The following is a 26,765-nucleotide window of genomic DNA, read 5'->3' as shown; positions in this document are numbered from 1 at the left end:
AAACAAATACTGATCACCATGTCTTTCATGCGGCGCCGAATGTTGACGATTGCGTCGTTTTATTTCCCGTTAAAACAGAAAAAAAAGATTTTTAAAGCAGTGAAGCGTTGTGGAAGAATGACAGGCCCCACTAGGTGGTCACCAGTAATCTCCGCCTACTCATTGAGGCTGAACCGGTGCTGATGTTCCGTTGCCACCATACCTTGGGCATTGTCCGTAGCCCACAGGTGGGTGCTGTGATGGTTGACGATACCGCCCCTCGTAAATGTGCTCTTATGATATAAGGTGGATCCCAGCAGAGAGGTGGCCTGTTCGACAAAATCACCGCCGCGAAGGCAGTTTGTAGGTAATAAGGCCTGCACGCCTCGTAAGTAAAACGGATAGTGACAGTTGCGCAGAATGTTCCACATGATCGTCTGGCGTACCTGTAGTCGTAAAACTGCCGTAGTCTACCGAAGACTTCGGTAATTTCCCTCGTAACCTTGGTCAGTTCAGCTCGTGACCACGTTACCCGCACGTTAGGTGCGTTGCATACGAATCGGGCATTACCTCATTTCGATCGCTTTGTTTGCGTATGCGATCAGCATCTTACTAGAATCCACTTGAAATAGTAAGCAGTGAATCGTCTAGAAACTGAATGATAAAGGGCTGCGTAACCTATGGAACATTTTTGCTCTACATTCTTAATCCTCCTCTATGTTACCTAAAAATGAAGAGTATTTTAGCAAAATTGAAACTATCAATGTTTAATTTATTGTTGATTTGTAACGCGAAACAGCGGGGTGTTGTAGTAAAAATAAAAGAAAATATAGATTTTTGTGTAGCGCTAGAAAACGCAGCTTATATGAAACATGTTTCTGTTATACAAATATGGTTCAAATGACTCTGAGCACTATGGGACTTAACATCTGAGGGCATCAGTATCCTAGAACTTTGAACTACTTAAACCTAACTAACCTAAGGACGTCATACACATCCATGCCCGAGGCAGGATTCGAACCTGCGACCGTAGCGGTCGCGCGGTTTCAGACTGTAGCGCCTAGAACCGCTCGGCCACTCTGGCCGGCTTTCCAATACTTATTCTGTGGCATAGTACAATAGGATTAATGACGGTATGTCGATTCCAGCACACACAGTTTACATACGTACTAGTTGGTGCACTTCGTTTACATCACGGGACTGTCACTGACCAAGTGATGTCATTGATCTTATCAGTGATGTTATCTCCCCTATCAGTAACGACATTGTTCTTACTAATGGAAAGCGACATCCCCTTTTTCCCTCTCCCTCTCCTTTCCCCATCCCCTCCCCTTACCACCAACCAATCACGACATGGTGTTAAAAATTAGAGCCAATCAAAAAATCCAAGATAGCGGGACTAATACAGTTGTGTTAGTGGGAAATTAAAAAGCCCTTTCCTCCTCCCATATTTCCACTAGTGAAAAGGAAAAAAAACCAACATGGGGGAACTAGTTCAATTATGCTTTATGTGCCACCCACTTCTCCCTTTCTCAATCAATCACAGTGAAGTATTAAAGTTGAGACAGCTAATTGGAAATCCAAGATGAGGGAACTAGCTCAGTTGTGCTTTATACTGCCCCATGCCCCCTCCTACTTCCGCTGCCAGCCAATCAGAGAGTTGTATAGCCAGAGTATATGAGACAATCTATAAACGATCTATAAACAGTTGAAAGAATTTTCGTCATTCTACGAGATTCAGATATTTTCCTGGGTGTGTGACATATTTTGTGATGAATATATTATGTCTTTTGGATTCGTCTGAGCACAGTTGAGATGAGGCGACGCCATAATTGGCTCATTCAGTTTAACACTGATTAAAATATTAGGCTCTGAGTGGAAGACAGGGGAGTGAGATAATACTTTATACAGTGTGTGTCTACACAGTCATGTTACTTATGTAACTTGGTGTAATTTTTACACATCTTGCAATACTGCACTCTGACTGGCTATAAAGAGGCTTGGGAGGGGATGTGGGACGATATAAACCAGGATTGAGCTAGTTCCTCCATCTTACATCTGCGACTGGCTGTTTCATTTTTGGTATCTCACTGTGATTGGATGGAGATACGGAAAGGAGGGTGGAGCATACAGCGCAATTGCGCTAATTTCTCCATCACGGATTTTTCATTGGGTGGAGGTAGGGGAGTGGGAGAGTGTTTTTTATTCCCCACCAACGCAGCTACGTTAGTTCCACCATCTTGAATTTTTTTATTGGCTTAATACTACATTGGTCCGCTGCTCGTGGTCTCGCAGTAGCGTTCTTGCTTCCCGAGCACAGGATCCCGGGTTCGATTCCCGGTGGGGTCAGGGATTTTACCTGCCTTAAGACGACTGGGTGTTGTTATGTCATCTTCATCATCATCATTCATCCCCATTATGGTCGGAGGAAGGCAATGGCAAACCACCTCCACTAGGACCTTTCCTAGTACGGCAGTGCGGCTCTCCTGCATCGTTCCCCTACCCTCTGTCACGGAGTGTAGGACCTCCAACATCATCATAATAATACATTTTGGTTGGTTGTAGTTGAGAGGAGGGGATGAGGAGGGGAGGGGGAAAAGGGGTTTGGCTTGTCACTGATAAGGGTGATGTCATCACTGATAAGACTGATGATGTAGCAACGTCAACGACATCGGTCACGTGTTGTAAACAGAGTGCACTGTAATTGGCATAGCCGCTCGGGATTAGCCGAGCGGTCTGAGGCACTGCAGTCATGGACTGTGCGGCTGGTCCCGGCGGAGGTTCGAGTCCTCCCTCGGGGAAAGGTGTGTGTGTTTGTCCTTAGAATAATTTAGGTTAATTAGTGTGTAAGCTTAGGGACTGATGACCTTAGCAGTTAAATCTCATAAGATTTCACACACATTTGAACATTTTTTTTGTAATTGACACAGCATTACTACTGATAGATCTTGGTGCACTTCAGCATGTCCTCTGTTGTTTCATTTTACGTAAGTTACTATCGATCAAAGAATTATGTGAGTCGAATCTGTGGTGATGATTATTTCATTAGATTTTCATATCAATTTTTGTGGACTAAATTTTGAAGTGCTGCATTGGTCTCACTTGTCAGATTTATGTCTTGTTATAGGCGATAGGTGTCTGCATTGTACGTTGCGACGATATCTAGTTGTCCATTCCTTGTGCAGTCTGGAAATAAACATTGCCTCCACCTTAGGGTTGGCCACTCTCTCTCTACTTAAGCGACATCTAGCCTGTTTAATCTCTTATTGCTAAACCATTATGCAGGCTGACATAAAAGTTCGTTAACATTTGTAAATTCAATGGTTTACGAAATAATGTATATAAAGAGGTAGGGATTGGCTCAGATGCTTGAAGTAATATGGGGTTTCAAATGGTTCAAATGGCTCTGAGCACTATGGGACTTAACATCTGAGGTCATCAGTCCCCTAGAACTTAGAACTACTTAAACCTAACTAACCTAAGGACATCACATACATCCACGCACGAGGCAGGATTCGAACCTGCGACCTTAGCGGTCACGCGGTTCCAGACTGACGCGCCTAGAACCGTTCGGCCACATCGGTCGGCTCAGATGGGGTTTCACCGAAACAAAAAAAAAAGTACACAGAATGACCAACAAATGGCGATTCATATCATACAAAAGCAATAATTAGCATAATAATTGAATTGCGGCAAAGACGATGTTCTTATAACAAATGCTCAGCATGTCGGTCGTCGTTCATCAAAAATATCTGTCGTCGAGGAATAATGTTGTGAAAAGCACAGTACAGCATATTATTACGGATCGTGGAAAATTGTCTTCGGGTATTGTCTATTAGTATCCCTAATGAGGTCTGAGGATCATGGTAGACGTGCGACTTCAGGTAACCCCACCACAAAGAATCACACGCACTGAGGTCTGGGGACCTGGGAGGTAAAACATGACGGAAGTGGCGGCTCAGTACGCCACCCTCACCTAACAATGCGCGCAAGAAATCTTTCACGCCTGTTGCAATATAGGGTGGAGCGCCATCGTGTGTAAAAGCCGTACCTTCCAGTTGGTGTTTACCAGCCAGGTTTGAAATGATGCGATTGTCTAGCATATCGGCTAACCTCGCCCTCTTCACGCTGTAAGAAGGCAGCATCCCGCATTTCCTCGAAGAAAAAGAGTCTGATCATGATTGATATGGTAAATCCACGCCACATCGCGACTTCCTCGTCATGCAGCTGTGTTTCCAAGACCGTTCTAAGAGCTTCTGTGGCCCAAATTCTGCAATTGTAGGTGTTACTAGACCCTCGGAGTGTGAAATGGGCTTCGTTGGTCCACAACACGTTAGAAAACCATTCATCTGCTATCCCCATCTTCTAAAGTGCCTACTTTGCAGCTCCTCTCCACGCGAAAAGTTCACGATGACGCTAGATTTTGTATGTACAGCATTGGAGGGTACGCCTTACTGCTCTCCAAACGGTAGTGCTTGGAATGCCAGTGTGACGTGCAACTTCACATGCGCTGACTTCACTATACGGAACCGAAGCCACTAAAGTCTTCATTTCTTCCTGAGCTGACTGAGCAGTAGTAGCACTTGCGTGTAGTCGCCCACTGAGGGGACGATCATCTAAGCAGAACGTGGCTTCGAACTTCGTTATCATATTCTTCAGAGCGACACTTGTCACAGGACCTTTCTCCGTTCGAACATCCTTCTTATGGCGATAGGATCGTAAAGCTACAGTATTGTTTTGTATTGTATTGTATGGAACTGCGGACCTAGAAACCACTGAGAGGCTTCGTCCCCGCTGTAGCCCTCAGTTGTTCACAACCCCACAACAGGCTACAGCAGTCCACTCACCTCACCGCCGCCCCATACCGAACCCAGGGTTATCGTGCGGTTCGGCCCCCAGCGGACTTCCCCGGAAACGTCTCGCACTAGACGAGTGTAACCCCACTGTTTGCGTGGTAGAGTAATTATGGTGTACGCGTACGTGGTAAAAGTGTTTGCACAGCAATCGCCGATATATTGTAACTGAGGCGGAATAAGGGGAACGAGCTCGCATTCGCCGAGACAGGTGGAAAACCGCCTTAAAAAACCATCCACAGACTGGCCGGCATACCCGGGCGAATTCGTGCCGGGGACTGGCACGCCTTCCAGTCGGGAAAGCAGTGCGTTACAGCGCACGGCTAACCTGGCGGGCCAAAGCTACAGTAGCCGGTTCTCCATTGTGACAGTAAAGCTTCGCTAACAGTGCCTTTTTTGCTAACGTCAACATGCCGCGACTGTTGGGACATCTCACTCCCTCCCTCACTACAGTTCATTTTATACACGATCGCCGGCCACTGTGGCCGAGCGGTTCTAGGCGCTTCAGTCCGGAACCGCGCGACCGCTACGATCGCAGGTTCGAATTCTGCCTCGGGCATGGATGTGTGCGATGTCCTTAAGTTAGTTGGGTTTACGTAGTTCTAAGTTCTAGGGGACTGATGATCTCAGATGTTAAGTCCCATTGTACTCAGAGCCATTTGAACCATATACAAGATTCTCATGCGGCCTTACTAACGTGTTGCTGTCTAGCGCCATCTGTTAGCCAGTTCTTGAATTGGTTTTTGGTTTCATTTTTTTAAATATTTTATAATAGTACCGAGACTCGAACTCTGGACCTTTGCCATTCGCGGGCAAGTGCTCTACCAACTTCTTTTTTACTTTTTTATTTTATTTTTTAATTTTTTTTGCAGCTTGTAAGAAAACAAATAAAAACCTCTTGTGTATGAAAATAAAAGACGACGTTCTTCATAAAATAACACAATATCCTTTGAAAACGGAAAACATAAAAAGAAGCTATATTTCCCCAACGGCCTTCTTTTTTTATTCTTTTTTATTTTTATTTTTTTATTTTTTTTGCTAGCATAAATGAGTATACAGTCTCACCATCAGCTGCAACATTTTTTTTTGTTTTTTTTTGTTTGGGAGCACAGGAGAAACAAAAAAAATAGGCTACAGATAGAGAGCTATGTGTGAAAAGGATAAACATGTGTAAGGAGAAAAAAAAACGTAGAAGAGGAGGAGAAAAGAGAAGTGAAATAAAATAGGAATACATTCCGCGCCATGCTCCACTTTGGCGCGCCATCAGAACAAAATGCATTCTATCATTGACCATTGAAGGGGAACGTGGGATCGTCCAGTCTTGGCTGGCACGGTTCGTTGAGATTCCAGCTTTGAGACGAGTTGGTGAAAATACTCTGTAAATAGTTCGCGAAAGTGGCCCGATAATGTCGATGTCGGCGAAGGGTGTGGTGATGTACTTGGAGGCGTGTCCAGAAGTCCGCCGGATCGACGATGTCGTCCCGGAAGAGGTAGTTGACAGCCATGCCACTGATCCATGTGATGGCGTGCCACTTAGCCGATGGAAAGTAGGTCGTGACGGGATATATCATCATGGTAGGAGAAACGTGATGTGGTGGTACTCGGAGGTAGAAAGCCACGATCTTCTGTACGAGGGTCCAAACAGCCGCTGCTGGCCCACACTCAAAAGCGATGTAAATCTGTATCTTCGACATTGCACTTGAGGCACAGGGGTGAGTCCACCAGTGCGATGCGATGCAGTTTCTGTCTTGTAGTATACTTGCCGTTGACGAGAAGGTACCACATAGAGGTGGTGTCAGTGGTGTGATATCGTTGGTGAATCGTTTTCCAAACTGTAGGCCATGAAACCTGGGGGTGACGTGTTTCGACGGGGTTGCGGGGTGGAGACTTCCGGAGAAGGCGGTAGATGTCGCGGGTGGTCGTCTTTCTGTTCCTGGGGAGCTCGGTGCGTATTTAGCTGTACTCCAAAAAGAAACGGCCGATATGTGACATCGGAGGTGGGATGTGTGCCAAAGACGTCGGTGGGCGTCTCGAAGCAGGTGCGAGCTCGGTAGTCAACATTCCAGTAAAACTAGCATTTTGTCTGATCCATAACCGGAGCATAGTATTGGTGTAAAGTGCCGTAGTCCTGGCTCTCACATTAACCAGATCGAGGCCACCATCCCGCTTCGGTAAGGTGAGAGCTTCATACTGGACTTTGAAGATGTGTTCAGAACAAATGAAATAGCCGAAAGCCGCCTGTAATCTGGCCGCCATTGTCGCAGTGATGGGCAGAATCTGCGCTATATGGGGTATCCGGGCTGCCAGATGGGTATTGCTGAAGGTGGCTCTCTGACACATAGTCAGCGGGCGTAGTATGTGATTTTGTATGTTGGCCCGGATGCGTTGCAGCAGCGCCCGAAAATTGATCGCCGAGGTGCGGCGAATGTCTCGCGTGTACAGCAACCCGTGACAACGAAGGGTGTCCCACCAGTTGAAATGGGACTACGCTGTCTGCGGGAAGGCCGCGGCCGATCTTCATGGCGCATGATTTTGCCACGTTCATAGCGCTCCCTGCCCCTGCACTGTAACGGGTAATCCACTGCAGCGCAGCTTGTACGTCGGCCGCTGAACGTACGACGAGGGCCAAGTCGTCCGCGTAAGCTCGGCAGCGGAACATATGATCCCGGAGCGGAATACCTGTCAAACGTCGCCGTAATCCGCAAATGAGTGATTCCATCGCAATGGCATAAAGCACCGTCGACAAAGGGCAACCCTGCCGTACTGAGCGTTCAATCCGTATAGGTTCTGTAAGTCTGCCGTTGACGAGAAGTCTGGACGTTGCTCCACGAAGGAGCCGCATAATCACTTGCGTGAACGTCGGGGGAATTGCCATTCGGTCCATCACTGCGTTGAGGAATGCACGATTGACGCAGTCAAACGCTTGTTTGAAGTCGATGGAGATTAAAGCGCCTGGCAGTCGCGAGTGTGTTGCCACAGCGATCACATTTCGATATTCACTGAGGGCTATCTGTATATTACGATCGCCGCCTAAAGATGTTTGTTCGTGGGAAACAATGTCTCGTAAGACATGTTTGAGTCGCACTGCTAGAAGGCGTGTGAAAATCTTGAAGTCGGAATTGAGTAACGTGATCGGCCGATAACTGTCGAGTCGTGTTCCTCCTGCGGGTTTCGGGACTGGTACAAGTAAGCCTTCTATGAACATTGGTGGCGGGTTCATCGCGCCGGACAAAAGTTCCCAGTACATGTCCCTCCATCGTGGCATCATCAAATCTTGGAAGGTTCTGTAAAATTCGAGAGGTAAACCATCCGGGCCGGGAGATCGATTCAGAGACCGTTTGGCCACAGCGCCTTGGACGTCGTCGGTGGTCACTTCAGAAGTCAGGAGGGTTGCAGCTGCTGCGTATAGAGTACCAAGTGTCTCCTGGGCAACCTCAGCAATGGCCTCTGCACCGGCAGGTACTTCTTGATAGAAAAGTCTACAGTGGGTTGTGAATGCATCCGCAATGGTAGCTTGCGAAGTCAGCCGTCGTCCATCAGGTAAGTCTAAAGTTGTCATTAAAGCCTGTCGGCGTCGGCGAACATTTTGAATAATATGATGCATAGAAGGTTCTTCACCGTTAATCCTATCTTGGCTGCGTGCTCGTACAATAGCTACCTCTAGACTGCATCTGGTCAAGGTTGTTCGATTCCCGGCGGGGTCAGGGATTTTCTCTGCCTCGTGATGACTGGGTGTTGTGTGATATCCTTAGGTTAGTTAGGTTTAAGTAGTTCTAAGTTCTAGGGGACTGATGACCATAGATGTTAAGTCCCATAGTGCTCAGAGCCGTTTGAACCATTTTTTTTTGGTCAAGGTTAAAATCTTTGCCTTGATGCGTTGAGCTTCTTTTAGACGATCCGGGGATGGAGGTTGATCCATGAGTTCACGTAGAGCGCTATAGTAGAAATCAGTTGTATGGTGATTCCACCTGGCTTTGGCTCTGCCATAGTGTGTCAATGTGCGTCGGATGGCCGGTTTGGCGCACAGCAACCACCACTGCAGTGTGGTCTCGTAACGCATAATGCGTTGAACACAGGTGTGCCACGTGTCGGTGACCTGTTGTCGACATTCAGGGTCCCGCAGTAGCGCGACTGAGTTTCCAAGGTCCTGCACTGCGCCATATAGATTGTCGACGTAGGTTCATGGTACAGATGTGGATGTCATGATCCGAAAAGGCAGACGGCCAACGTTCCGCGTCGAGGAGAACTGATTTTAGAGCGTTAGAGATGTATATTCTATCAAGTCGGCTGGCGGAGTGGCTCGTGATGTGTGTATACCCCGGGCGGTCGCCGTGTACCACTCGCCAAGTGTCTAGGAGACGAAGGCGGCGGACGAGGAAGCGAAGTTCCGGACATGTGGTGAAATGGGGGTATTGGTCTGTGCGCCCGAGAAAACAGTTGAAATCTCCACCTTCGATTAGATGATCGTATCGGCCGAGGAATAAAGGCGTGATATCTTCTGCGTAGAACTGGGAGCGATCCCTCCGATTATCAGTGCCCGATGGGGCGTAGAGATTTATGATTTTGAGTCCTTCAACTGTTATGGCCACCCCTCGCGCTGTTGGGAGATATGCGACATCGGAAACTGCAATCCCTTCTCGGAGGAGGATGGCTGCGCCTGTGTGTTCCATAGCTGCAGGGGCGGCGTACGTCTGAGATCCATAACACCCAGTCCAAGTTGCTGTCCTCAGTTCTTGTAACAGGGCGATGTCGATGTCCGCTGCTCTTAGCGTGTCACGGAGCAGTTGAAGTTTAGCGTGGGAGCCGATATTATTAGTATTGATAGTAGCTATTCGGTACGCCTGATGGGAGATCCGTGCTGCCGATAGGTTCGTAGCTGCTGAAGATTGTTGTGGTGGATGGTGGAAGTCCATAGAAGTCGCAGGAGTCGCCGTAGAAACTTCCCACATTTTAGTGTTGGTCTAACGGAGGAACAGATCTCATTTCCGCATCAGATGGAGGTGGGAAATCCGTGTCATCCGCCCATGAAAAATGTCCGACAGGTTTGACATCGGCGAGAGGTGGCATCGCTGGCCGAGTCGGCTCAATTGCGTCGGTGACAACAGGCGTACTATGTTCCATGGCTTCTGGGCGCGGGGCTTGCGCACGACCTCTGTTGGACGGTTCACCGTCTTGTGGATGACGCGTCTCCGTGGCAGAGGAGGAAGTGTTATCGTGTTCTCTGTCAGAGTGATGTGCCATCTCTTCGTCCTGCGGAGGGGGCTCAGTGGTCGATTCTGATGTCTTGCGGCGTTTTTTTCGTCGTTTGGGCGACTTCTGCTTTAGGCAATGAGTTTCGGTGTCTGAGGAAGGAAGAGATTCACGTCGTTCCGGTAGAAAAGCCGCGGGTGCTATGATGCGGTCGTCGTTCTCCAGAACACTCTCATTGGTATCCTTGTGATCTTCTAGCGTGGGTGTGTCCGGCTGTTGGACATGTTCACGGGCGGCATCGCCGGTGTCAAAGTGCTGGGACGCCTCCGGGTGTATCAGACCAGAGAGACGCTCATGAACGGGGTCTTGTATGGGCTGGACGTGCAGTGTCGCCGCATAGGTGACTGGAAGGGTGGTCGTGGTTCTGTCAGTGTTCGTATCGTCGGGCCTTAGTTGTGTGATGCGGCGTTGAAGGCATTCATTACGGACGTGGCCTTCTTTGCCACAACCGGAACATGTTCGAGGTTGTCCGTCGTAAATGACCACCGCACGGCAGCCGCCGATAGAAATGTACGATGGAATATGCCGTTTGAGATCGATTCGGAGTTGTCTCACACCATTAAGCACCGGATACGTCGTAAACTGTGCCCATGTCTCGGCTACGTGGCTCTGGACTTTTCAGACGGGCTTAGCGCCGCGATGACTTCATCTTCATTCACCTCGAAAGGCAGTTCGAATACACGGATCGTCCGAAGGCCAAGTCCTGCATGGTCGACATCCACAGGACCGACGTTTCCGTCGGAGTGCCGAAATTTTAGTCCATGTCGCGTCCTTTGAATAATCTCGTTGCAGGCAGTCCGCTACGGTCGCAGGTTCGAATCCTGCCTCGGGCATGGATGTTTGTGATGTCCTTAGGTTAGTTAGGTTTAACTAGTTCTAAGTTCTAGGGGACTAATGACCTCAGCAGTTGAGTCCCATAGTGCTCAGAGCCATTTGAACCATTTTTTTGCAGGCAGCGTCGGAAGTCATCTTAACATAAACGACGCTGGTAATGATCGATAGGTGTATGCCGATGAGCTCGTCACGGGGGATCTTCACGTCTTCGCGTAAGAAGCGTTCGACGGCCAGTGCTTTGGGTCGTGCGTATTCATTTGAGAAGGTGAACTTAAGAGTGTTCTTCCTGTAAGAGTTGGCCATTAGAGCTTGTTCGACCGAGAAGCGCGGTGACGAGGAAGTAAACAAAACACTCCGCGCGCGCAGCGGCATGGGCGGCCGAGCGCGGTGCGCACTGCTGCCCTGCCGAACGCAGACTCTTCATTAAAACCCAATGACATTGCAGACATGTGCGTCTATTTTTACTACTCCACCTTCATTATTCTGGAAATTATGGCACTTTCAAATGTTAACGAAATTTTGTCTCACCCTGTACTTCATTTTTGTCACTCAACCCTTTTTTTTAAGCAGAATTCTATGGTTGACGGAGATTCATGCTTTACTAAGTACCAGATACGTACATACGGTCCCTTACTAGACACTGTCATTTCTCCTGTAGCCTTCTCAGCGCATCCGAAGAGATGTAGGAGCAGGACGGCTCCCGTAGTGGATACACCAGCGTGACACGTGGACGAATGCTCACACTCCCAACTGTTTGTAGGCTCTCCCTCCAGTCGTGGCCCACGAATCTTTTAGTCAAGGTTTACTGCATTATTACCTAGATCTAGCGGCAGCTGCCTATCTTCCACTTGAGATTAATACCTCGTAAAATCGGTGTTCACAGTTGTATTTTTTAAGGGATAAAATTTCATCATGTGTAACAACTTGTTTTCGCAAAGGCTGAGGTTACAGTGAACATCTCACACAGGTTCATTAGATGTGACGTCAGCTGTTGCACTCCTAACAGTTTTCTGAGGCATATCCGCGGATGTTTCTACATCTGTGGATGATTCCCCTGCCGCGATAATGTGGTGTGTCCTGTTGATAACAGAATCGTCAATGGTGTCAGAAATCTGACCACATATCCTTGTTTCACGTCACTGTAATCGTGGATCAGTAACTTTTCGCAAGCTAGAAACAGAGAATAAAGCAGTAAATTTTTATCAGTAGTCTGTAGGACATTTGTGAGCAGCACGAGTTTCTCATCACCTACATTTCTATGAAATCCACCGGTATTCGGTCTGGATCATAACTAATCTGAAACTCACACAAACATCCAAACAACTGAGAATTTCCTTTAAAATCCAGACTGACAATACTTCTACAGCCGTTAAGGAAAGTTTTAAATATATTCTCCATTGAATGAACGACATGAAAATAAACTAAGGTTATTGTGGCATTTGTTACAATATAAATAATACAAGTAAGTAACATCCCTGTTAAAAATCCCTGCCAGTATTTAGCATTATAGTTCAAAACATTTTGGCATCGGAAAAATTAGCTAGTAGTGGTGCTCGCACGTGTAGATCGCGTTTATTCCTAACAAGTTCCGTGTCCTAACAAATACGATCAAGATTAAATTTTCAGTCCACATTATGTACTATTAACGAGAAGAATATATGAAATAAGAATAGTTCCAGAATTAATATTCAATATCTTTTTGAATTTATTTTGAAAACATTAGTTAATTGTCCCTACCTACCAGTAACACACAATCACTTCAGAAATCTCAGTCCTGCGTTTTTATGAGGATAGGTCTCTTACCAGAGACATAAAGTTATGAGGGCTCACAAAATAATCAGCATGTCTTCGTTATCCTGAATAAAATACTAGTGGTCGCAAAAGTTCACTGCTAAATGCGCTAAGCTTTCCCAAGAATCGCATTATTGGCCTTATGGACACGCCCCTTGATGAAAATCTTAATTAAATGCAACTAAATTCGGTGTGGCCGCAGTGATCTGCAGTGTTTCAATCTCTCGTGTTCGCACCTTTGTAGAAATATTCATTGTTTGTATCAAACATTATTTCTGAGTGGCCATTCTTTTGAACGTTAGTGAGGAGTGTCTTCTGTTTTCAAAAACCAAATGTGGTGTCAGAAAGTGGCGTTCATAAAATGTGTGTGGTACATCTTGGTTCTATGTTTTTCTGGCTTTTACGACGTATACCAATCACAGTGCTATCGGCCTACTAACGGCGACGAAGAATCACAAGCATAACGACTTCGCTGCGATAACTTTGTAGCACGCTCACCAGTGTGTTGGTAAATGTCCATTACATCATCATTCTCTGTTGTTCCTCGCCATGATGTCCCACCGACTGAGCTACCCGAGCACGAACCACGACCCGTCCTCACAGGTTACCTCGTCTCCTACCTTCTGAAACTTAACAGAAGCTCTACTGCGAACCTTGCAGAACTAGCACTCCTGGAAGAAAGGATACTGCGGAGCCACGTTTAGCCACAGCCTTGAGGATGTTTCCAGAATGAAATTTTCACTCTGCGGCCGAGTGTGCCCTGGTATGAAACTTCCTGGGAGGTTAAAACTTGCACTGGTTTGAGACTCGAGCTTGGGACCTTTGAATGCAACGTCAATTTCTTGCAGATGATGCGTTTGTCTACGAGGAAGTTATATATTCAATAAAATAGTAATAGCATACTGCTAAATCTTACTCAAACAATTACCTGTTTGGGGAAATAGTGACAACTAGCTACTAATGTAGAGTAATGTGGTGGTGTGCCCTTAAAAAATCATATAAATGTAACAGTCATCGGTAAGTATGCAACCAGCGACAGTTATAGTAATAATTAGGAAATTTTTTATTTGCCAACTAGTAAGTGTAATGTTTGTCACTGTAAAGGAATGTAATAGATTTTACGTTTGTCAGTAATGAACCACGGTTTCAGTTTGCTGATAACTGGATAGTCAACTTGTTCGCTAGAGCCAAGAGCTCTGATATGCGCAAAGTTCTTTAATGAGACAATTCTTCAGGCTTCACCGGCGAGGCGTTGTCGTGTTGAACAGTCGGATTTCTGCCGGTTATTCACGTCTTTCTTGCACGATATTTCGTTACGTTACTTTTATGCACCGTTTATACGTAAATACAAATGGCTTCTCATTTACGCAGACGACCAGCTGATCCTGTTCCTGCACAGCTGCTACTACAGTCTAGAAAGAGCCAAGAAGACAATTGAAGCCTCGTACACCATCAGGTGCCTGGCGCCGGAAATGTTCTCCGATCGGGACCCCTTGAAGCCGGAGCTACAGGCTGTCTGGAAAATGGCGTAAGTAGTCTCTGCTTCCTCTCTCGGCGACACGTGCAGCTGGGTGAACTATATTTACCACCGACGAAATTTGTTCTCTTTTTCGCCGCTACTCGGTGATTAGCAAATACTGAACCTACAGATGCTACCCGTCTACTTGGACGCCTGACACCGTCAAGGTAGACACAATCATTGAAATTTTGGAAATTTGTGCTAAGTTCCTATGGGACCAAACTGCTGAGGTCATCGGTCTTACGCCTCACACTACTTACTCTAACTGAAACTAACTTATTATAAGGATAACACACACACCCATGCCCGAGGCAGGCCTCGAACCTCCGACGTGGGCAGCCGCGGGAACCGTGGCAAGGCGCCTCAGACCGCACTGATACCCACAATCATTGAAATCCGATATGTGTAAAATACGCATCATAACAAGGACCATAGTCATTTTCGTACATCAGATTCGTTGATTTCGGCCATTTACAATATGCTACCTTTCTACCTTATGTAGACCACTATCTACGCTACATGTCAGTCTATCACCACAATCAACGTTGCAAAAATATAATACAGAAGTGAAAGGAGTAGCGTCAGTGTTCTGTTTTCTTCCTGTCGATGTAAGGCGTCACGCGTCACAGTTCTAAGCCGACATACGGGACCGGTAGTTTCGACCAACCCGATAATTCATATGATTATTGTCCTGTCGAACTTCCTCCGTCGTTACGCCGAGCACCAACAGAATCAGTAAATTTATTGAACATATGGTAGAAATACCAGAGCAAGATGATAAATCTTTTATCTGAGAAAATGTAAAATAGACGAATGGCTGCATCGGTACGGCCAAATGTCAGTAATGAAAAGAAAAATGTGAAAAAAAATTCCTGCCGTCCTTCTTGCACGACATCTGTAAAAGTCACTGGCTGGTACCGGAAAAAGAAATTAATACTTACGCACTAAATGAAATACTGTGCGTAAAATTTCCTAGCGTCTGTTCGTAAACTAGCTAAAATGGAGTGAGCCCATAGATAACCTGGTGAGACTCATTTTATGTTAGGAGATATCTCTCACTGCGTTGACTGGTAGACAGATAAGTTTCCGGATGACTTTTTTATGTGAGAACGCGGCTAATTTATTCAGCCAAAGCTAATAATATCAGTATTGTGAACAGTAGATACTAATACAGCCTGTAGAGGCCTCTTCAAAGAAAGTGATATTTTTACATACTACTACCTATACATCTTAGTACTTGCGGTTCGTAATAAAAATCAGCTGAAAATGAACTGCACATTTTGTGGCCATGATACAGGTCAAGAAAATGAGTAGACTTCGGCTTCCTGATTTGGTACAGGATTCAGAGTTTTAGTAGCCTGGTGCAAGGTCTTCAACAACCTACGAATCCCTGTAAATTCAATAGAAAAACGACATACTTAGTTTTTAGTTATCTCTATAAGAAATTATCTGAGTAACTAGAATATAGATCTGAAAACATCTTTCCGTGGTATGACAAGCAATAACAGACATCATATTCGTGAATAGGCCTGTGTCTTTACATCCACGTAGAATAACAGTTTGGTGACTTCATTGTTAATACGGTCTGCGGAAATAGCTAGCGAGAACTACTTCTCTCAGTTAATGTATGTCCTGGCACGTATGTCTTGACACACACCTGAAAGCTCTCTTTCGTAATATTTTCTTCGAAATATAAGAAATGAATAAATGATAGAGATTAAATTATGATTTAGAGGGGGACAGCGTCATTGTCATTGTGGTTACGGAGAACAATGGAAGATTTTCCCTTTAAGACACAGATTGTCGCACTAGGTGATGAGGATGAGGATGATGATGACACCGCGTTCTCGCGTGAGACAGTGTTTTGAGAACCCACAGAGTTTGAAAGAGGCCCCATTGTGGGCGCAGCTGCTGCGCGTGCCACTTGGATGATTCACATATCAGTTGTCTCGTGTTAAGTGATAGTGCTAAGCGTGCGTGTAATAGTGTGGTGTCGTATAGTGTGTTGTTATCGATGATGCCAGAGGGTGAAATCCGATGCCAGCACAGAGTGAGGTGGCACAGTGGTTAGCACACTGGACTCGCGTTTGGGAGGATGTCGGTTCAAACCCGCGTTCGGCCATCCTGATTTAGGTTTTCCGTGATTTCCCTAAATCACTAAAGGCAATTGCCGGGGCGGTTCCTTCGAAAGGGCACGGCCGACTTCCTTCCCCATCCCTCCCCAATCCAATGGGACCGATGACTTCGCTGTTTGGTCCCTTCCTGCAAATCAAGCAAACAACCAACCGAACCCCCCAGCATATAGTCCACTCTACTCGAATAACACCAAGGAGGCCGCAGAGCTCAACGTCTTCATCCGACGGAAGGATCGCCATCAACAGTCACATACCCTCATTCCATGAGAGGTCGTGTCCCCCCTCCCCCCCCCCCCCCCGCCCTAATAGCTGAATGGTCAGCGTGACGGGTCGCCATCCTGCGCGTCCGGGTTCGATTCCCGGCTGGGTCGGGGATTTTCTCCGCTCAGGGACTGGGTATCGTGTTGTCTTCATCATCATTTCATCCCCATCCGGCGCGCAGGTCCCCCAATGTGGCGTAGAATGTAATAAGATCTGCACCAAGGCGGCCGGACCTTCCCCGCAAGGGGCCTCCCGGCCAATGACGCCAAACGCTCATTCCCACTTTTTCATTCCACGAGACACCGCGGAGAGATTTGAAATTAAACCCAGGACACTGAAACGGAGTCTGAAGATCAGAAATTGTATGCCAGTACCTCTCCTCCACCTGCCGGCGAGTTACTGGACCTGCAAATTTATTTCTCCACCGCGACTCGAGCTGGGTACCTCCGAACTGGGCACCACACGAGTGTGTGTTAAGGCGCGTTTACGTTGAGCTCAGAACATGTTTTTGTTCGGAACATTGTGTGCAACTTGTTCCCTCAACATGTTGGCAACATTGTTCGTTGTTCGCATTCCCGTTTACACTAGCGACCAACATTTCTACGTATTCGCACAGTCTGCTGCGGTTAACTGACAGGTCACTTTGTGTATTCACATCAAGAGATACGCTATGCCAAGTGAAGAGGAAGAATTAATGACATTTGGTGCTGCACTGATAATACTTTTAACGAAATGAACAGACGAAGAAGACGTAGTCGTCGTTGGTGGACCAAAACATACTATAGAAGACGTCGCAGGAATGACATGCTTTGTGAACTGAATTTGGAAGACGGTTCTGGCTTTCGTAACTTCACTAGGATGTCGCCATCAGATTTTGAAATGTTGTTGAATATTATAGAACCAGTTGTTTCAAAGAAAGACACAAATTTCAGAAAAGCAATCCCTGTGTACCAAAGACTTGCTGTTACTCTTCGTTTTCTGGCGTCAGGAGACTCCTATCGCCGGCCGTAGTGGCCGTGCGGTTAAAGGCGCTGCAGTCTGGAACCGAAAGACCGCTACGGTCGCAGGTTCGAATCCTGCCTCGGGCATGGATGTTTGTGTTGTCCTTAGGTTAGTTAGGTTTAACTAGTTCTAAGTTCTAGGGGACTAATGACCTCAGCAGTTGAGTCCCATAGTGCTCAGAGACATTTGAACCATTTTTTAGACTCCTATCAAAGCCAGCCATATCTCAAATAGTTCCTTATCGCCGGCCGGTGTGGCCGAGCGGTTCTAGGCGCTGCAGTCCGGAACCGCGCTGCTGCTACGGTCGCAGGTTCGAATCCTGCCTCGGGCATGGATGTGTGTGATGTCCTTAGGTTAGTTAGGTTTAAGTATTTCTAAGTTCTAGGTGACTGATGCCCTCAGCAGTTAAGTCCCATAGTGCTCAGAGCCATTTGAACCATTTGAAGTTCCTTATCATCCAGGAAACGTAGATATTTAAATCCAAACCACTTCATTTCGTAAAGTGTGTCAGTACCACATCCAGATTTTTTTTACTTTCCTATATTTTTCTTTTCTCTTGTCGGTACTGAGACAAGAGAGATGTAATTTTTTTGTCCACGTCACTGCACCAGCAGAAACTTTTTGTAATGAATCATGTTTGATTTTAGTATTTTTGTACCCTGCGCAACGTACATTCCACAGGCACTCCTCTGCCTCATAGAGCGATATAAACTGGAAAATTTTGTCTCGTGACCATTCCATTTCAAATAAAAATGAAGGGACATGAAATAAACGCACCACTACACTCCAGCGAAACAAACACCAAAACACTCACTCAGAGCAAACGAACACTAGCCCTGCGTAGCGGAATTTGATGGTAGCAGGCCACGAACAATGTTTCTTTGATCTCTACCGACACAGCCTTGGAACACTGATTTTGTGTTGCGAACATGTTGCCAACATGTTGCGAGCATCGGTAGTCCATTACTAGCCACGAACAATGTTGCGAACAATGTTGTGAAGAATGTTGCGAACTCAGTGTAAACGAGCCTTTAGCTCTCTTGGCTGTGGGGGCGTGTACTGTTTTGCTATTATATAAACCATCTAACGAAAAAAATTGACCAGGTACGAGCAAGACTTGCGCACTGAGGGCTCCGTACAAACTTTATTATGTATACAGACAGGTCATCCATTCCGGAAATCGGGAACCTTGACCATTTTTATCTGTATTCGACATTCATATAGCCTAAGGGATACCAAAACTTTCGAGAATGTTTTAATTTCAGTAATATAAATGGGACATAATGTCGTAACAGGCAGCCGACCATTATTATAGTAATCTGTAGTCCCTTCGTTCGGGCTGACTGGGTCGCAATAGTAAAAGTCAAACGTCAGACAAGGAATGACTTTACTGTTCACATTAGTCTGAATGTTCGTTTCACAAACAGCTTGAAACACCGTAGCTACATGCTGTAATCGCTCCATGATATCTGATGATCATTCCCAAACGTGTGATATGAGCGATGACGTCATTCTTTGCCTGGTGTCTGATTTTACCAGTGCGACCCAATCAGCCTGAACGCAGAACAACTGATTGATTTGCTTCAAGTTGGACGTCGGATAAAAAATGACAAAAGAATTATTTTTTTCGTTAGATATTATTACAGATTAGCAACTTTCAGATGTTTTCCTTTTTCTTGAGCTGTGGGACCTTACCTATTGCCAAACTTAATCATTGTGGATCAACAGAAAGTTTGTGGTATCAAAAAATGTGACATAAATGGCAGGAGGTTTTGACGGCTTTAACTTAGAAGCTAACGATTACTACACCGCTGAGGGACCATAGATCTTAACAGGTGATACAAATTTCAACTTGAGACGTATAACCGTTCCTGAAAGAAAGGGGTCTTAACAGTCGGACGGACAGACAGACAGTCCGGTAGCAAATAACAGAAAATTTCTTCGTGTGATTTAATTACAACTTTACAATTTTCGGATTTTTTCCTTTGGTTGTACTGTGAAACCTTACTTATTGCCAAGTTTCACGATTCTAGGCCAACGGGAACTACTCTATATGTTTTGACGAGTGAGTTTGCGACTATCAAAGTATGTGACATAATTGACCGTATCTTTTGACTGCATGGGCTTGGGGGTTTCAATATTCTACACTGACAAGAGACCATAGGCCTTAGTATGTGACATAAATGTCAACTTGACATGTCCACGCTTTCCTACGAAAAATGGGTCTCAGCTGACGAATGAAAAGGCAGACACCCAGAAAACAAATGACAAAAACATTTTTTCGAGTGATATACGAGGGTGAGTCAAATGAAAACCTTAAATATTTTTTTAAATATTATTTATTGAGCAGAAGTGGTACAAAGCCGTATCACTTTTCAACATAATCTCCCCCACGCTCAATGCAAGTCCTCCAGCGCTTACAAAGTGCATAAATTCCTTTAGCAAAAAATTCTTTTGGTAGTTCGCGCAACCACTCGTGCACTACGTCGCGTACCTCTTCATCAGAACGGAACTTCTTTCCTCCCATTTCGTCTTTGAGTGGTACAAACATATGCAAATCACTTGGTGATAAGGAATGGCGCCATTCCTTGCTCGTTCTCTTCGTTTCCAGTTAGTGGAAGTGAACCCAGGTTTCGTCCCCAGTAACGATTCTTGCAAGGAAGCCATCACCTTCTTGTTCAAAGCGCTGAAGTTCTTCACAAGCATCAACACGTCGTTCTCTCATTTCAGGAGTTAGCTGCCGTGGCACCCATCTTGCAGACACTTTGTGAAACTGGAGCACATCATGCACAATGTGGTGTGCTGACCCATGGTTCAAATGGCTCTGAGCACTATGGGACTTAACTGCTGTGGTCATCAGTCCCCTAGAACTTAGAACCACTTACACCTAACTAACCTAAAGACATCACAAACATCCATGCCCGAGGCAGGATTCGAACCTGCGACCGTAGCGGTCGCGCGGTTCGAGACTGCTGACCCATGACTAATCTGTAAACATGCTGCAGTGTCATTCAGCGTGACTCGGCGGTTTTCCTTCACTATGGCTTCAACTGCTGCAATGTTCTGTGGAGTCACAACTCGTTGTGCCTGACCTGGCCGAGGAGCAACTTCCACTGAAGTCACACCATTTACGAACTTCCTACTCCAATCGCAAACTTGCTGCTGTGACAAACATGCATCGCCGTACTGAACCTTCATTCGTCGATGAATTTCAATGGGTTGCACACCTTCACTACGCAAAAACCGGATAACAGAACGCTGTTCTTCCTTGGTGCAAGTCGCAAGTGGGGCGGTCATCTTTATACTGATACTGCGACGGTATGTGTGCATCTGCACTATCCTACCACCTACAGGCCACTCTGCACACTGTTTGTAGCACGCTTACCAACTTACAGGATAACGGCGCGAATTGTTATTACAAATTTAAGGTTTTCATTTGACTCACCCTCGTAGCTACAATTTTACAGTTTCCAGATTTCTTCTTTGCTTGAATTGTAAAACGTTCGTTTCTGCCAAATTTCATGACTCTAGATCTACGATAAGTACACTATAGGTTTTGATGAGTGAGTTTGCGAGTATTGAAATATGTAACGTTAATGTCTGCATCGTTTTATGGCATTGACTTAGAGACTTCAACTTTTTACACCGCCAGGGGACCATAGATCTCAGTATGTGACATAAATTTCAACTTGACAGACAGACGGATAACAAAGCGATCCTAAATGGGTTCCATGTTTACCGACTGAGACACGAAACCCTAAACAGAGAAGCAACCAGATGGGGAGGAGGTAACGATATGAATCTTCACGAATTGAGATGGCATGTGACGTTATTTCAGTGACTAGAAAATCGTTTCAGTTTTGGTAAGAACTTGTCAGTTTGAGCCCACGTACCAGTTTGACGTTGCACCCCCTGTTTCGTGGATGTAAGCACTGATTCGGTTGGAAATGTATCTTAAAGCCGTTGTAGCATCTCCTGAGGCAAGCTGGCCCACCAGTGTTGTAACTTGTCTTTGGTATCCTGAATCAGTATTCAGATACAGAGTTGACATCCGAGGTGGTCCTACACTTGTTACAGTGGGGACAGAGCAGGGGATCTCGTTGGCCGAGAGACATGTGCCATGTGTGGACGTGCATTGTCCTGCGGAAAAATGGCATCACGATTTTGTCGCATGAGACGTAACACATGGGGGCGCAATATGTCAATAGTTAAATATACAACTCTGAAACCGGCAGTATATTTACAGTGTGCAGCCGATATATTTACAGGCCGGTACGCCGACATTTCTTCCTTACATATATCGATAAATCGGTTCTCTTTCCGATATATCGATGGCTGTGAGCGAAAGATTTTCAAACAATCGATATATTGGATTCTCGATATTTTTTAGAAAATGTCAACAATCTTAAACCTAGTCCGGCTGTTGATAGTCTGCAAACAATGATGTAAGATGCACAGTATGTTGGAGGGAGTCCATTGCTTGCTCTAGGGTAGCAGGCGCAGATACGAAGCGGTTACGATACGCTTGGTGGGCGATACTGCGATACTACCTGTGGTGGTCAGACGTGCTCAGCTGGAACCTTGACGACGATTAGGCCTGCCCTCACGCTCCCATGCAGCCCATCATCGGGCTGCCGTTACACCCGACTGCCATACAAAGGTAGATGTTGCAACGATTCGAACAGCTGGTCAAATGGAGACCCACAACGATCCTCCTTTTATATTATTTTAGGTGCTGATAACATTGTCTCAAACGAGTATGTGACATCTCCGTTTCCTTCAGTGACCAGTCAACATCTGACAATATTCATACCCACTATATTCCCTCCCAGGTCTGGTAACAATGCTAGTCGACGCTTGTGGCCGTTCTACGTGTCACAGAGAATTGCAACTCTAATCATGGGCATGTGTACGAAGATACACTGACATCCAGCCATGTGTTCTACATCTACATCTAAATTTATATTCCGCAAGCCGCCCAACGGTGTGTGGCGGAGGGCACTTCACGTGCCACTGTCATTACCCCCCTTTCCTGTCCCAGTCGCGTTTGGCTCGCGGGAAGAACTACTGCTGGAAAGCCTCCGTGCGCGCTCGAATCTCTCTAATTTTACATTCGTGACCTCCTCGGGAGGTATAAGTAAGGGGAAGCAATATATTCGATACCTCATCAAGAAACGCACCCTCTCGAAACTGGACACAAGTTACACCGCGATACAGAGCGCCTCTCTTGCAGAGTCTGCCACTTGAGTTTGCTAAACATCTCCGTAACGCTATCACACTTATCAAATAATCCTGTGACGAAACGCGCCGCTCTTCTTTGGATCTTCTCTATCTCCTCAGTCAACCCGACCTGGCACGGATCCCACACTGATGAGCAATACTCAAGTACAGGTCGAACGAGCGTTTTGTAAGCCACCTCCTTCGTTGATGGACTGCATTTTCTAAGGACTTTCCCAATGAATCTCAACCTGGCACCCGCCTTACCAACAATTAATTTTATATGATCATCCCACTTCAAATCGTTCCGTACACATACTCTCAGATATTTTACAGAAGTAACTGCTACCAGTGTTTGTTCCGCTATCTGCACCAAGTGCCTATCCGCTGCAGATTTTCCTGCATTTCGCTGCTATTTTCTAATGCTGCAACTTCTCTGTATACTACAGCATCATCCGCGAAAAGCCGCATGGAACTTCCGACACTATCTACTAGTTCATTTATATATATTGTGAAAAGCGATGGTCCCATAACACTTCCCTGTGGCACGCCAGAGGTTACTTTAACGTCTGTAGACGTCTCTCCATTGAGAACAACATGCTGTGTTCTGTTTGCTAAAAACTCTTCAATCCAGCCACACAGCTAGTCTGATATTCCGTAAGCTCTTACTTTGTTTAAAAGGCGACAGTGCGAAACTGTATCGAACGCCTTCCGGAAGTCATGGAAAATGGCATCTACCTTGGAGCCTGTATCTAATATTTTCTAGGTCTCATGAACAAATAAAGCGAGTTGGGTCTCACACGATCGCTGTTTCCGGAATCCATGTTGATTCCTACAGAGTAGATTATGGGTTTCCAGAAATGACATGATATGCGAGCAAAAGACATGTTCTAAAGTTCTACAACAGATCGATGTCAGAGATATAGGCCTACAGTTTTGTGGTCTTGGTGCTTCGATTTTTTTTGTAAAGCGATGTAATTGCATATTGTAGTGGACTGTTTCCCCAGATATTTTGGAAAAACTGAATGGAATTTTTCCTATTTTTCCTATTAATAAGTAAAATCTGTTGTCTTCTCTGTCTTGCTATTTGATGTGATTATGTTGGCGTAGAAAAGTTTTAAGCCCAGAGTAACAAAGGACTTATTTGCACAGACACATTGCCTCTCTCCCGAAGAGGGACCCCGAAGGCAACAAGGTGATAGTGGTCAAGCTGGCGGACACCGATCCGCAGAAGTTCAACCACGCCGACGCCACCAAGGTATTCCTCTTGGCGATGGACGCGAGCCTGCGGGAGGACGGCACGGTTCCCGGCTACCACTTCATATACGACACCGCTGGTCTCGCCATGGGACACCTGGCCAGGTGCAACTTCACCGTGCTGCGCAAGTACATGGTCTACGTGCAGGTGGGCACACAGGCTGTCGCAGCAGGCCCAGCAGCATAGAATTCTTGTATTAACCGCCGCTTCGCAAATTAATGTAAGAAATAATTTTCCTGAATAAGTCTGCGATGATTGAGGAGCCAAATATCTAACACAACCAAGTCCAGTTTTGATTTCTTTTTCCCTTTTGAACCGTCCGCTGTTGCTGAGCGGTTATAGTTGCTTCAGTCCGGAACCGCGCTGCTGCTACGGTCGCAGGTTCGAATTCTGCCTCGGGCATGGATGTGTGTGATGTCCTTAGGTTAGTTAGGTTTAAGTAGTTCTAAGTCTAGGGGACTGATAACCTCAAATGTTCAGTCCCATAGTGCTTAGAGCCATTTGAACCATTTTTTCCCTTTTGAATTTTTTTTCTGCTCTCTTTTATATCAAACAAATGACTTTCGCTAACGAAAACATGGCAAAAATAATAGTTCTGCCATATTAATGGGTAAAAGCAGAACCTGGACGGCTTTGATACCAATTACTTGATTTGTCCGCTTTTGAAACTAAATCAAAGTGTATCCACATGCTTCTTAGATTAGTTCCCACTATATTAAAAAATAGTTAAAAACTGAACGATAAAACTGAAACTTTTATTAGCTGAAGCATCTAAAACAAAAGAATGTGCAATTAACATCAATTTTAGGACTGATTGTTATTGAATAAAAAAGATAAATACTTAACATGTTTCAACCATTTACAAAGAAACAGTAAAAAACCAACCAGATGAACTCACCACTAAATTCTTATCTTCTCCCGTATTCTTACATTCGCAATGTTCTTTCTCTTCAAAAATGGCTCTGAGCACTATGGGACTTAACTACTGAGGTCATCAGTCCCCTAGAACTTAGTAATACTTAAACCTAACTAACCTAAGGACATCACACACATCCATGCCCGAGGCAGGATTCGAACTTGCGACCGTAGCGGTTGCGCGGTTCCAGACCGTAGCGCCTAGAACCTCTCGGCCACAACGGCCGGCTCTTCCTCTTCCTTCACACCAGAAGCTTCTTTTTGTGATGTTGCTATACCACTGCAGTCACTCTGTTTCACGTCAGTTTTCACCGAAATGTTTTCCTACTAACGTTTCTACATCTTCAACATTTGTGGGAGCCACAGAGGAAGATGGGTACCACGTACAGAGTCTTGTGTTGTGATTGGCTACTGATGGAGTTGGTCACTTCTTCTGAAACAACATCTGCTTGGACTTGGCATTTTTGAAGCAAAGACGCACTTATCAACGGCTTTTTAAACCATTTTCGTCCGTTTTACGGTGCTAATGGAAGCTACCATCTGATTCACTACAGAAAATAATGCAAACAACATCGATATCAGAAAATCGAAAAAAATGGACTTGGCCGTCAGGTTACTAGGCTCCTCAGTTGTCTACATTTTCTGAATAAGACAGTCTCCTCCTCTTCCTCCTTCTTCTCCTCCTCAAGTGCCTCGTCCTCCAAACAATCTGGCAATTAGTAGCAAGATCTGTTGTTTGCCTATGGCTCTTATGAACAGCGACTGTGTGCTCCATCCAAAGCACTTTCCTCAGTTCTTTCGCCAGGATAACCCTCTTTGCCCTGGGCCACGTCTGCTATCAATCTTTCCTTTAAGTATTAGCTGCAACAAGTTGTATCTGTTGTTGCGCATTATATGGTCACAATATTTATATTTTCTTACCTTGACAGTATCGATAATTTCTAACTCTTAATTGATACGCCGCGGTACCGCTGCATTTGAAACTTCATCTGTCCATGGTATCCTTAATATCCTTGGATACGTCCAAATTTCAGATGCCTCCAGTTGCTTACCTAATACTGCAGCAATTGTCCATTACTCAACTCCATAGAGTAAGATGGTGAACGCGTAGCATCGAAGTAGTCGAGTGTGAAGTGTAGTACTTAGTTCACGGCTAGTCAGAACTTCCTACGTTTTTTGGAAAGAACTACTGGCTTGTTCAACTATGCAGCGAATTTCATGAGAGCGCTCCCAGTTTTCTTTGCTTGGACACCAAAAATATTCGTATTATTATTACAGAGTGTAAAAATGCCCTGAATTTCATCCCGGTTTCTGCTCACAGATATCTACGCGTATTTTGTCTTCTTGACGTTCAAACGTAACTCTTTTTCAGTAACAGTGCTTAGTAGTTCTTGCGTATTCTCAGGTTACAATTAAGACAGTGTCATCAGCATATCTAATGTTATTGATGATAGTTCCATTAACCATCACTCCTTCATACTTCCATCAAGAGCATCGCGGAAAATTTTTTCAAGATAGATGCTGTAAGGTAATGGAGAGACAGTGCAACCATGGCGAACTCCATTCACAATCGACATTTCTTCTGAAAACTGACCATCGACACATACACTAGGTTGCTTAATAGAGGGCTTTAAAAAAAGTTCTCCATATTTTAATAGGTGGCAGTATGGTCCAAAACAAGAAAAAATCCAGGAAACATGGGCTCTAAAATGGGTACCTCAAGAGCTATGGTCGCTTGTTCATATTCGCTG

At 45.4% G+C, this 26,765-nt stretch overlaps 1 protein-coding gene across 1 annotated transcript in view; it reads left to right on the top strand.

The window, feature by feature from the left end:
- The window catches only part of LOC124711728 (alpha-tocopherol transfer protein-like), a 119,907-nt gene that overhangs the window by 86,881 nt on the left and 6,261 nt on the right, over window positions 1-26,765 (top strand). Inside the window, exons 3-4 of the mRNA XM_047241936.1 lie at window positions 14,079-14,235; window positions 23,994-24,246. Coding sequence (XP_047097892.1) covers window positions 14,079-14,235; window positions 23,994-24,246 — 410 coding nt within the window. The remainder of the gene's footprint in view (window positions 1-14,078; window positions 14,236-23,993; window positions 24,247-26,765) is intronic.

Source organism: Schistocerca piceifrons, chromosome 8, assembly GCF_021461385.2.
Source record: "Schistocerca piceifrons isolate TAMUIC-IGC-003096 chromosome 8, iqSchPice1.1, whole genome shotgun sequence".
Taxonomy (NCBI): domain Eukaryota; kingdom Metazoa; phylum Arthropoda; class Insecta; order Orthoptera; family Acrididae; genus Schistocerca; species Schistocerca piceifrons.
Note: the sequence above shows the minus strand (reverse complement) of the source record. Positions and strands in the feature narration are given on the sequence as shown.